Raw genomic sequence first — 18118 nt, 5'->3', positions numbered from 1 at the left:
AAATGATGTAATTTAAACACATGTTTTTGCTTGCTTATGTTTTCAGAGATAACTGTATTTTAATAGTATTAAAAAGCTATTAATACTATTAAGAAAAGTATTCATTGCTTAAAAACTTGTACATTTTGCTATTCCCATGAATATTTCTTTCTTCTCTTAGTTTTTACATGAAAACATCCATGATGATGTTGTAAATAGACTTAAAAAGGCCTACGCACAGATCCGAGTTGGGAATCCATGGGACCGTGAGTATCTGGTTCTGTTTTCAAAGATTTTAACAGCTGGTGTTAAAAGTGTTTCTGATCTTCTGAGTTTTTTTTTTTTTTTTTGTCTTCTCTTAGAGACCTGGGGGCATATGAAGGAGATTATTGGGCATTTGGGGAGACTCATGTGCTGCTAGGTTAGGATCTAGGCGTTTGATACATGCTGGAGAGTGAGAGTTGGAGGTGCTGTTCAGCTGGGTTGATGTTTGATGAGCTTTTCTCCATTTACTGTTACCCTTGTCCGGGTCGACTGCTGTGTTCTCTCATGGAAGGCTGTCAGAGTTCCCTACCTGACTTTATCACTTTCATTGCTGCCCCCCAGGGAAACCTGAATGATCATTTAAAATGTGTTCACTTTTCTGCTTAAAGTATTCCAGGGCCTTCTTATTGTGCTTAGACTAAAACTAGATTCCTTTTGATTCCCTCCTTCATGGGCTCCCAGTCTTGGTGATCTCATAGCTACCCACCTTCCCTCCAGAACTATGTCCACATTCCCCCTTGTTCCCTAATCTCCAGTTCTCCAACCTTCCTTGAGTTCTTCAAGCATTCCTGGCTCTTTCTGGCCTTCATCCAGCTCTTTCTGTAACTGGCTCTGCATAAAGTGCTACCTTCTCACAGGGGCCTACCTAAATCTTCTCTCCTCTGACCTGTGGTTATCTTTGATGCTCTTGTTTCCAGCAGCCATAACATAGGGCAGCATCAGGCTCTCCCCTTTGAATTTCATGAAAGCTATGGAGATTGTGATGTTCTTAGGCAGTGCTCACACTGTAATGAATAAAGCAATCCTATATTATTTAATTTCACTTCACTTCACTGTTTGCGGATCAACCCTGGGTCCTCGTGTAGGCTAATCAAACACTCTACCGCCAAGCTACACTTCTAGGCCTCTGATCCTGAATTTTTAATGCAGTATTCTGATTGATAGCCATTTTTCTAAAGCCAGGGTTGGCAAGCAGATTTGGCTCACCACCTCTTTGTATCTGCTGCACAGCCACCATGCTTTATTCTATGTCATTTACAGTAATTTTCACAGTACAAAGGCGAGATCAAATAGTTGTAGAGTCACATATGGTATGCAAAGTGGAGTACATTTGCTCTGTGGTCCAGAAAAAAGTTGCCAACTCCTGCTCTTAGCTGAGAGGCTACAGGAAGGGATTATTATTAGCCTATTCATTTTGAAAAGCTGGTATAATAATAAAGTGATGCTGTTTAGGGCAAAATGAAGATCATTCCTTTTCTCTCCCCAGCTAATGTCCTATATGGGCCACTCCACACCAAACAGTCAGTGAGCATGTTTCTTGGAGCGGTGGAAGAAGCAAAGAAAGGAGGAGGCACAGTGGTCTACGGGGGCAAGGTAATGAGAGCCCTGGGGTCAGGAGTGATGGCTTTTTTATTCTCTTTCCCTTAGGCACAAGCAGGTCTCTGAGACAAATGGTGAAGGGTCACATTGAACATCCTTCTCCATGTCCCTATTACAGGGGGAAATAGGCTTTAAAAAATGATAACAGAAACTGTGTGGAATGTTTCAGGGAATGATGCACAAGAAGCTCAGAGTCGGGGCTGGGGTCGTGGCTCAGTGGTAGAGCACTTGCCTCGCATGTGTGAGGCACTGGGTTGGATTCTCAGCACCACATCCAAATAAATAACATAAAGCTTCATCAACAACTAAAAAATATATTAAAAAAAAAAAAAAAAGAAGAAGAAGAAGAAGCTCAGAGTCCTGGTGGCCTTTGAGTAGGGACCCAAGGAGCTTGTATGGAAAGGAAACCTTTCTTTTATGTTACAGTAGAAGACTTTGTGTTCAGCACAATTAGAATCCATATTTAGTGGTAGTTTGAGATGTTCAGTTAAGACAGGAAATAAAAAATACAACCATAAGTATTTTATTTTAACTTAACCACTCAGAACTACATTTATTTGTGATTCTTTCGATGTAGAGCCGAGGTATTTCAATTTATTGAAAACAATAAATTCCTATAATCCATGAAGAAAAAAATTTTATTGTTTTCATCTCTGCAAAAGCTGCACCTCTAATCTGTTGTCTATATAATTGAGTCTCACTTATTTAAAATTCATGGAAACTTGAGTCTTGCAAAGCAGTCTGACAGCAGAATCCTTCTCTCTAGTTTTATCATCAACACACCCACATCGTATTGGGCAGGGATGTGTATATATATTCATTATTTATTATTTTGAGTTTTCTCGAAAGCATTTAACCCATTCTGTACAGGAATAGCTTTTATTCTTTAGTAAAATTTACTTAAGTTACATATATAATATAGCATTGTAATAACAAATATAGCTGCCATGCACCTGATCAAGAGTTGACTCTTGGTATTCATATATGAATACACCACAGTGATACTCACCATCGTGTACATCCATAAGACTAGAGTCCTAATTAGAATAAGATATATTTCATGCTTGTATAATTATATCAAAATGGACTCTTGTCACATATAACTAAAAAGAACCAATTGTTAAAAAAAAAAAAAAAAGAAAAAGAAAGTGACTCTTGATAAACATATAGCTTGAAGGTTTAGAGAAGAATTTTAGAAACCCTCTGAAGGATTGACACCCCCACCCCCCAGCCACAGCAGCTTGCTGTGGGCCTCAGAACATTTCACAGAAGGAAAGACAGTCACTAGTTAAGTGGAGGTGGACTAGGGATTTGGTTTTACAGAGGTTGGTTATGACATTATATTCTTTTGATGACTTCAGTTTTGTACAGTATTAATCTACTAGGGCTGCCATAACAAAATACTGCACACTGGGTAGCTCCAACAACAGCAGTGTATTGTCTCACAGAAGGAGGCTTGAAGTTCAAGATCAACATGCTGGTGGGGTTGGCAGGTTGGTTCCTGGTCAAGTTTCTTTCTGGCTTGCAAATGGCCCTTTCTTGCTGTCACATGATTTTTTCCAATGGAGGGCACAGAGATTTCCAGTGTCTCCTCCTGATCTATGAGATGAACACTTTAAAACTATAAAGCAATAGGACACTCATCCTATTGGATTAGGACCTGACCCTGCTGACCTCACTTATTTTCAGTAACTTTAACAACTTCCTTAAAGGTCCTGTCTCTAAATGCAGTCACACTGAGTGTTAAGACTTCAACATTTGAGTCCTAATTCAGTCTATAAAACAGTGGTCATACATCACTCATTTTATAATTAATTATAAAATAACTATTTGCAGCAGAGTTTTGTTAACATAACTTGTTTGTGACATGACATAGCTTTCCTCCTTAAACTCCTCCCTTTTTCTTTCCTTTTTTTTTTTTTCCTGACCATCTAAGTTAGGATAGAACTTAGATGGTCAAGAAGAAGGTTGTTTTGGAGAAATAATTTACCTATAAGTGCTGTTTATTTTTTTCCTCATAAATGTAAGCATCCTCTAACTCCCAAGTACTAGAAAATGAAATGTTTCATTCCTTTTATTTCATCTTTCTCCTCGAGGTTATGGATCGCCCTGGAAATTATGTGGAACCCACAATCGTGACAGGTCTTGCCCATGATGCCTCCATTGCACACACAGAGACTTTTGCTCCCATTCTCTATGTCTTTAAATTCAAGGTACAAACAGATTCTGTGTGTCTAGTCTAATGTTGAAATACATGACAAAACTAAGGGAAAATGAAGGTATATTAAATTTCAATCAGCTTTTTTAAAAGAAAGTTTTAGAAAGTCTCTTGAAATAGTAGAAATTTAAATGTTCAGGATAAACTATGAGATGAACACTTCACAACTATAAAGCATTCCAAGCTAGGTACAGGGAAGCTGAGATGAATAATGGACCTGTGTTGGAGTTTGTGGGATGTGTGACCCTCAATTCCTCTTCACCTTACTCAGCTGTGTGGGCCTCAGAGGCAGCTGCTCCTGATGGGGGGACTAGAGCATTCCGTAGCCTGAGCACTCTGTACTCGTCAGCAGACAAGATGAGAAGATGTGGGGGCAATCTGAAGACATGCAGTTATCAACCCCATCAGGGGTCAGATGATGGCAGTCTTAACATGTAAAGATAATTCCCTGGCCTGAGACAGGCTTTGGCTTTGCCAACAAATATTTAGAATTAGTTTTTTTCAGAGAGTGAATCAAGGTTTGAATGTGCTACTGTGTTATCAAAATATAGTGAGAATTGCACCTTGTTGCAGTTATAAGATTGCATTTATTTTATCTTTAAATTATCTATTATTGTTTCAGATATGGTGCTTAAAATAATTTCATGTTTTGTAATGAGAGTGTTTGTGAGCTTTTGTGCAAATTATTTACATTTAGTTTTACTGGGCTTCAGTTGGTGAATCTGTAAATTGGTGATAATATAAAACTTGTGTTAATATAAAACTTGTTAATATAAAACTTGTTTAATCCCCATAGGGTGGAGATTAAATAAATAAATGCATGTTAAGTGCATAGATCAGTGTATTATATATGATAGGAGTTCAATATATATTAACTCTTAGTAGCTTGAATGGAAGAATACAATAATCTTTGTTTCTTAAAGTATCATGGAGGAAAATATCCTTCAAGGTATTACTATTAAAAATTATCTAAATTATAAGAGACACTGGGCATAGCAGCACATGCCTGTAGTTCCAGAAGTTTGGGAGACTGAGGCAGGAGGATCGAGAGTTCAAAGCCAGCCTCAGCAAAAGCGAGGTACTAAGTAACTCAGCGAGATCCTATCTCTAAATAAAAATACAAAATAGGGCTAGGGATGTGGCTCAGTGGTTGAATGTCCCTGAGTTCAATCCTTGGTAACCGCCCTCACCCCAAAGGGAAAAAAAAAAAAAAATAAGAAATAAATTATAAGAAAAATAGAATTAGTAACATGTTGACTGGTTTCTATATGCACACTAAAATGACATTGGTATATCTCATGAAATGAGTTTAACATCAGTGAACTTGGACCTGAACATTATAGTGTCTAACAGCTTCCAACACTTCTCCTTTTAGACTGAAGAAGAGGTCTTTGCATGGAACAATGAAGTGAAACAGGGACTTTCAAGTAGCATTTTTACTAAAGATTTGGGCAGAATCTTCCGTTGGCTTGGGTATAACTTTGTTTATTTTTAACATTTATATGTCTGATTTCTGTGGTGAATGGGCCTTAAAAGAATGAATCCATTATTTAGCATTGAGAGTCTGAGTATTCGGGCTTTTGTTTGTGTTGTTTTTAATTTCCCATACATTGCTCTCACCATACCTCTCCTTTTATGCACAGACCTAAAGGTTCAGACTGTGGCATTGTAAATGTCAATATTCCAACCAGTGGGGCAGAGATCGGAGGTGCATTTGGTATGTAGAGAATCATTTCTCCTTTTCCAGGTTGGGTGGCAAAGGAAAAGCAGTAGTAGCTTTTAGAAAAGTTTGGTCCAGAAACTGAAGTATAATTTACATTCTGATGTAATATGTGATCTCACATGCTTGAAAGAGCTTATTACCATTTTTGAAGTTATTACCCAGAGTTCTGCATCTTCTGCCCAGATGCAGCATTGGGTTAGAGCAGTGTCCCTTAACCCAAGTTACATGAAGCCCTGAAACGCAGCATCTGTATTCTAGGGAGAATACCCAAGACCCCAGAACTATTAAGAACCTCTGCTTCAACATTAGAAAATTTGACATAAAATATTCTTTTTTTTTTTTTCAAAGTTGGCATAATAAATGTTAACTATATTTTCTTTAACTAGATGAAATACTAGGTTGTTTCTCTTTACTGGGCCTTGATCCTCTTGTCTGTTAATAAGCCCTGGCTTATTGATACTTAAATTTTGTAATGGTTAAAAAAAATCCTTCCCAACAATGGTATATTAAGTTTTACTTATTAAAAATGATCCAAGGTATAGTACAATCAACCTGCCTTGTTTTTCAGAATAGAAGGAAAAAAAAGTGCATTAATATCTGTAAAGAGTTTATGTACAATGGCATTCTTTTTATATTTTTAGACCTAACACAAAAGACTGTTCAGAGTACAGACTTTGACAGAAGCTTCAGTTTTCAATTTGGCCCCTCATCTCTGCCCTCTGCTCTGTAGTTGCTGGATGAAGAGGTGTCTGTCCACTCTTCTGTGGGCATTTGATCTCTTTTGTTTCCAGCTCATGCCTTGCTCTCTTCAATTGATTCTTTAAGCTTTCAGTTAATTTCTTTAATTGGTTCACTATTAATTATACGGAATGGTGGTTTTCATGTGGCATATTCATATATATATATATATATATATATATATATATATATATATATATATAAATGCAATTTGAAAAACTTCACTCCTCAATACCTCCCCCATCATTCCTGCCTCCCTCCCCTTGATTCCCTTCCTGTACCCATGGTCTCCCTTCTACTTTTATGGCTTTTTTTTTTTCTCGTGCTTTCCCCCTCTAGTTTCTACACGTAAGAGAAAACATGTGACACTTATCCCTGAGTCTGGCTTATTTTTCTCAAATGATGGTTTCTTTTTCTGTCCTTTTTCCTGCAAATTAACCATTATTCTGTATAATTAATGTGTAAGTTTGAATATTTAGATAAATACATACAATAAAATAAAATTAGATTTTCTATATCTAGACCTTTTTACTCTAATACCTTAGTTTAATGGTATATATATTTGTAAGAGTTCTTTAGCCTCTTGATATATTTCCATTTCTTTTTAATTCCTTATGCTTTATTTTCTCTTTTACTTCCTTTCTCTGTTTATTTTAGTCTCTGTTTGTAGAGGAAATCCTCTGGGCTAAATGTTAAATAATTGGTCAGGTAGCTCTAGTCTCCTTTTACCTTTATCTCGGTGATATCAAACTGGCCCAACGATGTGTGTTTATTTTGTATTTCTGTAGGAGGAGAAAAGCACACTGGTGGTGGCAGGGAGTCTGGCAGTGATGCCTGGAAACAGTACATGAGACGGTCTACTTGGTAAGAGAGGACTTTGGGGCCATGTTGGGCATGTGCTATTAAATTCTACTTTCTGTTTTGTCTTTCTGCAATTTCACTTGGTTTGATTTTCTATCATTCTACAGCTGTCTTCTCCTAACAAGTTGATCATCTAATCCAAAATACTCTAAAATCTGAAATAATTTGAGTGATGACAGTATGCCAAATGTGGAAAATTCCACTCTTGACCTTATGATGGGTTAAAGTCAAAATGCAGGTGCACTAAAAATGTGTAAAATTGCCTTCATGCTGTGTGTGTGGTATATATGAAACCTAAGTGAACTTCATGTTGAGCCTTGAGTCCCATCCCCAAGATGTCTCATGTACATGGCATGTGGTGCTATGTTGTAGAAAGAGCCCTGGGTGAAGAACCCAGAGGCAACCTTCCTAGTCCCTCTCTGCTTCTCACCAGCTCAGTAGGCTGGGCTGGGTTCCTCCCTGTTGACTCCTTATAGCCTCAGTAACTGCTTTCCTATTTGGGACTTCTGAGGAGCTTTAGATGTGGCTTGTTGAACCCCAAACATGCACCCTCTTTGCTGGCTTTTCATTCTTTGAAGTCAGTCTTATCCTATTTGCTTTTCTTGTGTACCCAAAGAGCTAGACAGGCAAATACTTAGCTATGGCTTTTCTGAATCCATTTAGTGGGGATACTTTTCCTCTTAGGAAAGAAACCCAGTGACTCTCAGGTGAGTAGTTAATAAGGAAGCTTCTAATTTCTAAATTATTTTATTTTCTTATTATCAAAATAGGAATATTTGTGTTTTTTTAAATAAATAATTCAATAAAAGTTATTTAAATTATTTTTATTTTTGTGGTCCTGGGGATTGAACATAGGAGCATTTCACCACTGAGCTACATTCCCAATCCTGTTTGTTTATTTTTTGAGACAGGGTCTCACTAAGTAACTTAGGGCCTCACTAAATTGCTGAGGCTAGCCTTGAACTTGTGATTCTCTTACCTCAGCCTCCCAGGTTGCTAGGATTATAGGCATACGCCATCATGTCCGACTCAATACAAGTTATTAAGAGATACAGAAAGATACAATCTCCATATGCTAGAGTCCTGCTCAAAAGAAATGCTATGAGTAATATGTGTAATATGTCTTTCAGACTTTTGTGTTTCTTTTTCTTTTATAAAACTGGATCCATACTAACATTGTTTTGTGTCCTAAATTTTTTTCTTCACTAATTTATAGTGTGTGTGTGTGTGTGTGTGTGTGTGTGTGTAGTTGTTTGTTTGTTTTTGTATTATTGGGAATTGAACCCAGAGGTCTCAACCACTGAGCTACATACCTAGTCTTTGTTTTGTTTTTAAATTAAAAAATTTTGGGCTGGGGATGTGGCTCAAGAGGTAGCGCGCTCGCCTGGCATGCGTGCGGCCCGGGTTCGATCCTCAGCACCACATACAAACAAAGATGTTGTGTCTGCCGAAAACTAAAAAATAAATATCAAAAAAAAAAATTATTTTTTTCTTGAGATAGGATTTTGCTAAGTTGCTGAGGCTGGCCTCAAATCTGTGGTCATTCTGCCTCCTGAAAACTGAGTTTATAGGCATACACCTCTGTGCCTGGCTAAATAGATCTGTATTTTTTAATGGCATAAAAGTATTCTATATTATATTTATATACTACCAGTTATCAATTTTGTTCATTTTTCTCCCTCTAGTACCATCAACTACAGTAAAGACCTTCCGCTGGCTCAAGGAATCAAGTTTCAGTAAAGGTGCTTTCAATTGGCCTTATTTTGGTAAGGTCTTTTAGGCATTCCTGTAGCTACTCTGAAGAAGACCAAGAAAATTAAGATTTACTCTGAATAAATGCATCATCCTGAATATGACATTGGCTAATATCCTATGACTCCCCACTCCAAGCCCTGACTAAATCAAGAGATTCATTTTTTTTAACTCAAAATATTTACAACATAACCATATTTAGTAAAAAATAGGTTGGGGTTGAGAGCCACAGCTGAGTAGGAATGACGCATGGCATTTTTGGTTGAAAGGTGACGCCAGCAAGCCATTGAGATGATAATGGTTATGTAAAGATGTGTATTCAATTGGATATTAGACCCCTGCTGTCCGCATCCGCCTGCTACTTTGGAGCTCTCGGGTTTCCCGGAGAGTTCCCATTGGTTGGGGAAGTGCGGTAGGAGGGATTTCCGGAGGAGGGATTTCTGGTTGGTGTGGTGTGTCCTGGGAGAAGGCCACATGCGTGGCATTCGCGGGAGTTTTGGAAATAAAGTTTGTTCCTGCTTGAGTGGCTCGTGATTTTGTGCCCAGCCAGACTGCGGCAGGTTGGATGGATTTTTTTTGTTGTTGTTGTTACTAGTTGTAAGTGATCATTTTATAATTAGAGAAAGCATACACCTTGGTAGTAATCTGGGTACATATGGAATAAAATAGAAACAAAATAGAAGACTTTATAGTAAATGTAGGATGTCTTCTAGGTAAAAAAGGAATTCTTATGTGGAGCAAACCCTCCTCTGGCATGTTTTGGAAAAGGTGTGATTGAAAGGGAATGTGTCCTTACTTATATGCTGAGGACCCTAGCACAGTGTTCTTGGGGGATGACTTGCTATGTTTAAAATGACAGACGGTATTCATCACCAGTCATGGCTCTTGCTATATTTATGTCAACTTGGGATAGATCTGTAGGGGGAATATAAATTGTGCTAAGGGCTCTGAGGCCAAAGATCCCTGCGTAGAATGCTATTGAAACCATGTCTGGATGTCTCATACTACCTTAGGCTGTTTTCTTTAGCTGTTAGAAGCCATCAAATACAAAACTAAGGGGTTGTGACTCAATGGTAGAGCGCTTGCCTGGCATGTGTGAGGCACTGCTTTCAATATCAGCACCACATATAAATAAGTAAGTAAAATAATGGTCTATTGATAACTTAAAAAATTATATATATAACAAAACAAAAAAGGGCTGGGTATAGATCTATTTATCCTTAAAAAATACACACACACACACACACACACACACACACACACAAACAAAACAACTATAAATATACCAGGAATGGAAAGGTATTCACGATGTGTTCCATGCTCAGCTGAGAATAATATTTACCTAGCTATACTGTTGTCACCATTGAAATATGGATCAAGCCAAGTACAGATGATAAACCTAGAGAAAGGATGTTGGCAGGAAGAAATCAGATGAGGGTAGATGGAAAGCAGTTCTTCATTTTCTGTAATAGGAAATCAACACTTCCTAAAATAACTAAAGCAATCAGTAGCAACATGGGCTTGCTTATTAAGAGAAGAAGGTAAGTTCTGAAAGATCCATTGCTAGGAGCTTAGAGCATGAGACATAAGAGTTTCAGAACTGTTTGATTCTTTAAATCAATCAAGAGAATGTTTAACTGATAATAATTAACATGAATTCATAATGTTGCAGTCCTACCTGGAATCCTGCATTTCTAGATCCTTCTTCCTCCCTGCCTCTCCCCATTTTTTTCTCCCCATTATTGAACTAAAGACTACTTTTAAATATCTCATGAAATGGTCCTACTGAAAGTCAAATTTCCCTCCATATTTTCAGATTCAAAATAGACTTGAATCCTATATTGAGAGAGAGAGAGATGCTTCTAAGAGTAAGCACTAGTTTAAGAAAATCATGCAATTTGGTCATTAACTATAAATATCTTGCTATGGTTTTTATTTTTTGTGATATGTTTAAGTATTCTAGTCTTGTTTCATTTATGTCTGAAGAAAGTTAAGCATTCTTTTTTTTTTATTAATTTTTATTGTTGGTTGTTCAAAACATTACATAGTTCTTGATATATCATATTTCACACTTTGATTCAAGTGGGTTATGAACTCCCATTTTTACCCCGTATACAGATTGCAGAATCGCATCAGTTACACATCCATTGATTTACATATTGCCATACTAGTGTCTGTTGTATTCTGCTGCCTTTCCTATTCTCTACTATCCCCCCTTCCCCCCTCCCCTCCCCTCTTCTCTCTCTACCCCCTCTACTGTAATTCATTTCTCCCCCTTATATTTTTTTTCCCTTTCCTCTCACTTCCTCTTGTATGTAATTTTGTATACCCCTGAGGGTCTCCTTTCATTTCCATGCAATTTCCCTTCTCTCTCCCTTTCCCTCCCACCTCTCATCCCTGTTTAATGTTAATCTTCTTCTCATGCTCTTCGTCCCTACTCTGTTCTTAGTTACTCTCCTTATATCAAAGAAGACATTTGGCATTTGTTTTTAAGGGATTGGCTAGCTTCACTTAGCATAATCTGCTCTAATGCCATCCATTTCCCTCCAAATTCTATGATTTTGTCATTTTTTAATGCAGAGTAATACTCCATTGTGTATAAATGCCACATTTTTTTTATCCATTCGTCTATTGAAGGGCATCTAGGTTGGTTCCACAGTCTTGCTATTGTGAATTGTGCTGCTATGAACATGGATGTAGCAGTGTCCCTGTAGTATGCTCTTTTTAGGTCTTTAGGGAATAGACCGAGAAGGGGAATAGGTGAGTCAAATGGTGGTTCCATTCCCAGCTTTCCAAGAAATCTCCATACTGCTTTCCAAATTGGCCGCACCAATTTGCAGTCCCACCAGCAATGTACAAGTGAACCCTTTTCCCCACATCCTCGCCAGCACTTGTTGTTGTTTGACTTCCTAATGGCTGCCAATCTGACTGGAGTGAGATGGTATCTTAGGGTGGTTTTGATTTGCATTTCTCTGACTTTAAGCATTCTTTAAAATACTTTTAGGCTGGAGTTGTGGCTCAGTGGTAGAGCACTTGCCTCTCAAGTATGAGGCATTGGGTTTGATCTTAGCACCACATAAAAACAAATAAAGGCATTGAATCCATATACAACTAAAAACAAATAAATAAAAAACTTTTAATGATCACATCACAATAGGCCATTTTCATTTTGTGAAATTATGCAGATTTATTTTTGATTGATGTCTTCATATCCTGTCTTTATATCCTTTATATCCTGTTTTCCCAGCATCATATTTTAAAACAAGTGTTCCAGAATAAAAGCTGTATCAGTGTTCACTTTGATTTCAAATGTTTTATGTTTAATAATTTTCCTCCAGTTAGGAGGGAAGCTCTCCATCCTCCTGTGTGCCTGCTGGGGTTGTTACGGTGGCCACTTTTTAATGACATCTCTTGGATGTTGGTTAGAGGAGGTGACTGGGGTCTGTAATCTTGGGTGTCGAATTCCTGAAAGCTCTCTTTGAAGCTACTACATAATTTTTCTACTCATGTTTCTGAGCACAATAAGGAGTCTTTTTTTTTTTTTGACATAATGTTCATTAAAACTTTTGCCTTTGGATTGTTCCTCTTTGTTCTTTTTTACTGACTTAAATAGAAGTTGCTTAGTAATATTTTTAGCCACAGAAATTAAAATGTACATCTGCATGTGTCACTGCTTGCTATGGTATTTGAAGGTGCTAGGAGCCTTGAATTGCTAATTACTGGTTATATTGAACATTTTGTGACTGCTGCTCCTCCCTGCTAAATCCTGGGTCTGGCCACTACTACTGCAGGCAGTGCCCAGCCCCGTTGTGCAGTTGTGGACTGTGGTTAGCATGCTTGGATCTGCCACTGTGGTAAACCCTTACAATCTTAGGATCTTGCTGTACTGCAGTCCCTCGAGAGACTGCAGGCTTTGTGGCCTCATAGGAAGTGGCTCTGTGGTTCCCTAGGAAGTACACGGAAGACCTGGCTTCTGACACGCATGATGAAGACTTCTCATAGGGAAATCGCAATGCCATTACGTTCTACGCTCCCCTTTCCTTTAATCTTTTCTCTCTTACTCTGCAGCCACAGAACATTGTGATGTTGTCTCCTGGGAATGCTGAAGAGACTGAGACATACTCTTCATCTCATGTGGTTCCCAACACACACATTGTCTTATACCTATTGATTCACTTGTTCTCATATTTTCCTGGTCCAGGAGATGTTTGCAATGGTGATCATTTTTGCAGTTTGTAACTTCTGCAAGCTTACCACCCCTTCCACGTAACTACTCATGTTTGGTTTAATTTGTGGTATTTGTTGGTCTTAAGGTTAAAGAAGACCATGAAGGAAGTAGGGTATGTGGGGCTACCATTCTTCAGTTCTAGAAACTGGCTATATTTTGATGTACTATATTTTCATATAGTCAAATCTTGAATTTTTGTAGTTTTCCAATTTTGGTTTAGAAACTTAAGTCACAAATGTTTTCCTCTGCATTTATTTTTTAATTTTTGTTCTCTGAAATGGGGTCTTGCTATGTTGCCCAGGTTGGCTTTAATTCCTGGGCTTAAACAATCCTGTCTCAGCCTCCTGAGTTGCTGGTATTAGAGGTTCATATCACTGGAGGTGTACTATATTCTTTGTCTTTTTAAAAGTCAAAGTAATACTTGTATGCAGTTAGATATTCAAATGGGCTAGGATCTTTGTAATAAAAAGCAGCTTATGTTCTCTGGACCAATCAACCCATCATTTCTGTTTTACTTCCACATTTTTGAATTTGTATTTTTAAACTCCTAACAAAAACTACATATTAATGGGTGCTATGTGTTTTGATTCATGTCTACATTGATTTACATTAGGTTAAATGTATCTAATCAAATATATAAAAAACATTCCAAATCCTTTCCTATAGCTTTTTGAAATATATGTCATGCATGCACCCTACTGTGCAACAGCATACCAGAACTTCTTGCTCCTGTCTCACTATAACCCAATGATCACCCTCTCCCTACTGTTTCCCTGCCCATTCTCCCAATCTCTGAACGAACATTTTACTCTCAACTTTGATGAAATCATTTTCTTTTTAGATTCTATATATGAACGAGACCATGTGGTTCTTGTCTTTCTGAGCCTGCTTATTTTACTTAACATAATGACCTACCATTCTATCCATGTCACAACTGGCAGAATGTCATTTATTTATGGCTGAATAGTATTTCATGGTCCCTATATTTCTTTTCTTCATCAGCTGATGCACATTTAGATTGTTACCATTTCTTAGCTGTTGCTTTTGTTGCAATGAACATGAGCACAGATATTTCTGTGGATCATCTTTTCCTCTATATTGCTTTATACTCTTCTTTTGCTGGAGCACACCCTGCAGAAGTTTCCTAACAATGATTGTTTTGGGAGTAATTGGAAGGAAAAAAATCTCTCTCATCTAAAGGAAAAGACTTAATCTTCACATTGATTAGGGTTCTGGATTTAAGATGTTGAGAAAGTTTATTTTTCTATTATAAATGTCCATGAATATTTTGTGGTATTGACAATTTAATCCTGAATCAATTTGGGATTTAGAATTATGTTGTAATTTATCTAAATTGTTTCCCACTCAAATATCTAAGTAATTCTCTTACCTCTAGTTTAACAAATGAGCTTTTTCTTCCCCAGTGATACTCATATAACACACTGCATTCCTTTTAGGCTGTGTATTCTGGGTCAGTGTTTTGTGCATATACACACATGTACTGGATGTATTTTAAGTCTTGCAGGCTTTTACATTTATTAAATTTGTTTTAGAATTCTACACATATATCTATGTGACCTTCAGGAAGTAACCTTACCTCTTTGAGCTTCTTATCTTTTTTTTTAAATACATATTTTTAATCGTCAATGGATCTTTTATTTATATGCAAACTGAGGATTGAACCCAGGGCTTCACATGTGCTAGGCAATTCTTTGAGCTTCTTATCTATAATATGGGGCATATCAGTTTGGCTCCTTTGTTACAAGATAAAAAAATCTGTCTTTAGTACAAATAGAATGTTTTGGAAAGCATGCTGGCCAGACTCAGTTTGCCCCTTCAATATTCTCTCTCCTGCAGGGTGCCTTTGGGGGTTGACTTTAAGTATTGCTTCATTTGGGCTGTTTTTGCCCTCTCATCTCTCTCTCTCTCTCACTCTCTCTCTCTCTGCTGGGGATGGAACACAGAATTTCACACATGCTAGATGAGGACCCTACCACTGAGCCCACCCCAGCCCTTGTCCTGTGGATTTTGATCCTGTTTGGCCAGTGGTAGAAAATCAGAGCAGTGAGGGAGGTCAGGGTGTTCATCTCTTCACTTGCTCCCTGCCAGCCCTTGGTAACAAACCACATCTTAACAGTGTCCCTTCTGCTGTGGCTGCAAAAGCCTCTGCTAACACCACTCCTTTCTCTCAGGCTTCTGTTTGTAAGCAGAAATGGCTCTCTACTGATGCTTCCTGGTTTTGTCTCCTTACCCTAAGGCTAGCTAGCAGGTAATAATCAACCTTCCTGCCACAGCTAGCAAGACTGAATTTCAACCTTTGTCTGTCTGTTTCTCTACTCATTTCCTAGGCAGGAGCAAGCCATAGCATGAATCATTTACTTTGAAGTAATTTACCTGCCTCTTGGCTAAAGGAGAGCAAAAAACACCTAGATTAATAGCCCTAATGCTGAAATCAAGGTCAGATCATTTCCCTAAAGGAAATTGGAGTGATGTTTTCATAGGTTAAGACACAGTGATGCTGTTCAGCTTAGCTAATACATTTCCGCTGAATAGGAAAGATAATATCTGTTCCACACAACCCTAAGGATAAAAAAGAAAAATTATGAAAATAACACATCTAGGGCATTGTGCCTGACACAAGGTAAGGGCTTCATTAATACATTCTACTGTCATTAGGGTGTTTTTGACATTAGTTTTACAGTTTTATGTATTTTGTTTATTTTCATAAAGTTTAGAAACATTTTTCAGGTGATAACTTAAAATGCTCAGGTTTTTAAAAAATCCATGCACATGATATATACTTTGTTTATATATTTTTAAAAATATTTATTTTTTAGTCATAGGTGGACACAGTGTCTTTATTTTATGCGATGCTGAAGATTGAACCCACTGCCTCACACATGCTAGGTGAACACTCTACCTTTGAGCCACAGCCACAGCCCGACTTTGTTTATATTTTTAAGATTTCTTTCAAAATTTTATTTCATGCAGTGTCTTAAAAACTTTTAAGTTTATTCCTGGCTGGGAGTGGTGGCACATGCCTGTAATTCCAGAGTCTTGGGAGGCTGAAGCAGGAGGATTGAAATTTCTAAGCCAGCCTCAGCAACTGAGCGAGGCTGTGAAAAACCTAGCAAGACCCTGTCTCAAAAATAAAATATAAAAAGAGGGCTGGTACCGAAAAAAAAAATATTCCTATATATCCTATGATTTCAGTTATTGTAAGTGGGATTCCCCATGCCTTATGCATAGGCTGTTTACTTTCCAAGATAAACTGCATTTCAAAATAGAAGCATGGGCCTAACCATTGCTCACCATTTGCTCTTTGCTTGTTACTGGGCCTGGATTTTAGAAATCCTGGCTGAATTGGATATTAGTAAATTTCCTTACGGTTCTGGCCTGTAGATGTCGCTGTTGGTCGGAGCAAACGCTTCCTTTGGGCAGAAAAGTGAGTTGATACTCTGGTATCCAGGAGGTCGCCAGGGAAAAGTTTTTACGGTCAGAAGACAGATACATTGAGCTGAGGGCCCCACTTTATCAGCTTCTTTGCTCTTGGGCACCGTGACTAACCTCTGCCCTGCCACTCTTCTGTCAGCTACACATACCACCCTAGCTTCTGTTAGTAAAATGTAAGCCCCTAACGTCAGAGAAGGAGCAATGTTTGCCCATAATTACAGGTTTCTATCTTTTCTTTTCAATTAAGAAATGTAGTTAAGTGGTTTTCTTTTCCTTCCACTCCCTCCTCCCCAGAGTGAGCATGCATGAGGTTATTCCATTATAGACAACTCCAGAGACATTTTTCCTGTCTTTTTACATTTATCTGTCACTAAGTTCCAGGCACTTTTCAAAGTGTTTAACAAATATGAACTCATGCATTTTTCATAACAATCTTGAGAAGTAGATTCTATAATGATATTTGTTATTTGACTTTGTGTGTGTGTGTGTGTGTGTGTGTGTGTGTGTATGTGGGTGGTTTTTTTTTTTTTTTTTTTTGGTACTGGAGATTCAACCTAGGGGCCCTCTGCCACGAAGCCATACCTCCAGCCCATTATATTTTATTTTGAGACAGGGCCTCACTAACTTGCTGAGGCTGGCCTCCAACTTGTGATCCTCCTGCCTCAGCTTCCTGAGAAGCTGGGATTATAGGTGTGTGCCACTGCACCCAGCCTAATGATCATTATTTAAATAGGAAGCTCAGGTTTGGAGAGGTTAAGTGATATTCCCCAAATACACAGCTGTTGAGATTTGAATCCAGGCAGCCTCGCCTCAGAGTTAGAGCCCTTATGAATGTGAATAGTGTACATGAAACTGTGAAGCTCTTGGCCACTCTTTTTTTCCTGCCTCTCTTTAATTGACAACCTTTCCTTTTTACTTTTGTCATGGTTATATTTTATTTTGACCTCACAGATTTAAAATTACTAGTCCATAAACTTTATTTCCTAAACGACTTGAGAATCCTTGTTAATCCAATAGCTCCTGACTCCTAAATACTTTAGCACGAATTTCCCACCAACAACGGTATTCTCCTGTGTAACTATAAAGCAATCATGAAGTCGGGAACACACAGGGAACCTTCTCAATCATGTAATGATTGAAGGCCTGAAAGTTTTCAGGAAAAGAAGGTGTAGAGAAGGAGGGAATGATGCTGCCTTAAGTGCAGACTTTTGAGTCAGAATCAAAGTAGTAGTTGATTTTTCCTATTTGCCTGCCTGTGTGCCTGGCAGCAGAGAACAAGATGCCTGTGGCTTTAGCTGCAGAGTGGCATGGATAGAGCAGCCATAGCTTCTAAAGGGGGACCTGTGTTCTAAGCTCTGCAGTCTCCTCCTGTTTCCTGAATGATTTTAGAGAAATAACCTGACTTCTCTGTGCCCCAGCTTTCTCATCTGTAAAAGGAATGAATTGCACCAAATATGAAGTCAATGACTGGTGCCCTGTAGACCAAAATTAGCCTAAGTGCTTTGTTTGAGAGTCAGCTTTC

General features: G+C 38.1%; 1 protein-coding gene across 1 annotated transcript in view; it reads left to right on the top strand.

Annotated features, from left to right (window-relative positions):
* The window catches only part of Aldh7a1 (aldehyde dehydrogenase 7 family member A1), a 37346-nt gene extending 27908 nt beyond the window's left edge, over positions 1-9438 (top strand). The window contains exons 12-18 of the mRNA XM_076855901.1: positions 161-245; positions 1511-1617; positions 3720-3836; positions 5217-5314; positions 5485-5558; positions 7091-7166; positions 8849-9438. Of these exons, the coding sequence (XP_076712016.1) occupies positions 161-245; positions 1511-1617; positions 3720-3836; positions 5217-5314; positions 5485-5558; positions 7091-7166; positions 8849-8903 (612 nt within the window). The 3' untranslated portion in view covers positions 8904-9438. The remainder of the gene's footprint in view (positions 1-160; positions 246-1510; positions 1618-3719; positions 3837-5216; positions 5315-5484; positions 5559-7090; positions 7167-8848) is intronic.
* Positions 9439-18118: the final 8680 nt, after the last annotated feature.

Source organism: Callospermophilus lateralis, chromosome 5 (assembly GCF_048772815.1).
Source record: "Callospermophilus lateralis isolate mCalLat2 chromosome 5, mCalLat2.hap1, whole genome shotgun sequence".
NCBI lineage: Eukaryota > Metazoa > Chordata > Mammalia > Rodentia > Sciuridae > Callospermophilus > Callospermophilus lateralis.
This window is presented reverse-complemented; position numbering and strand designations above follow the sequence as displayed.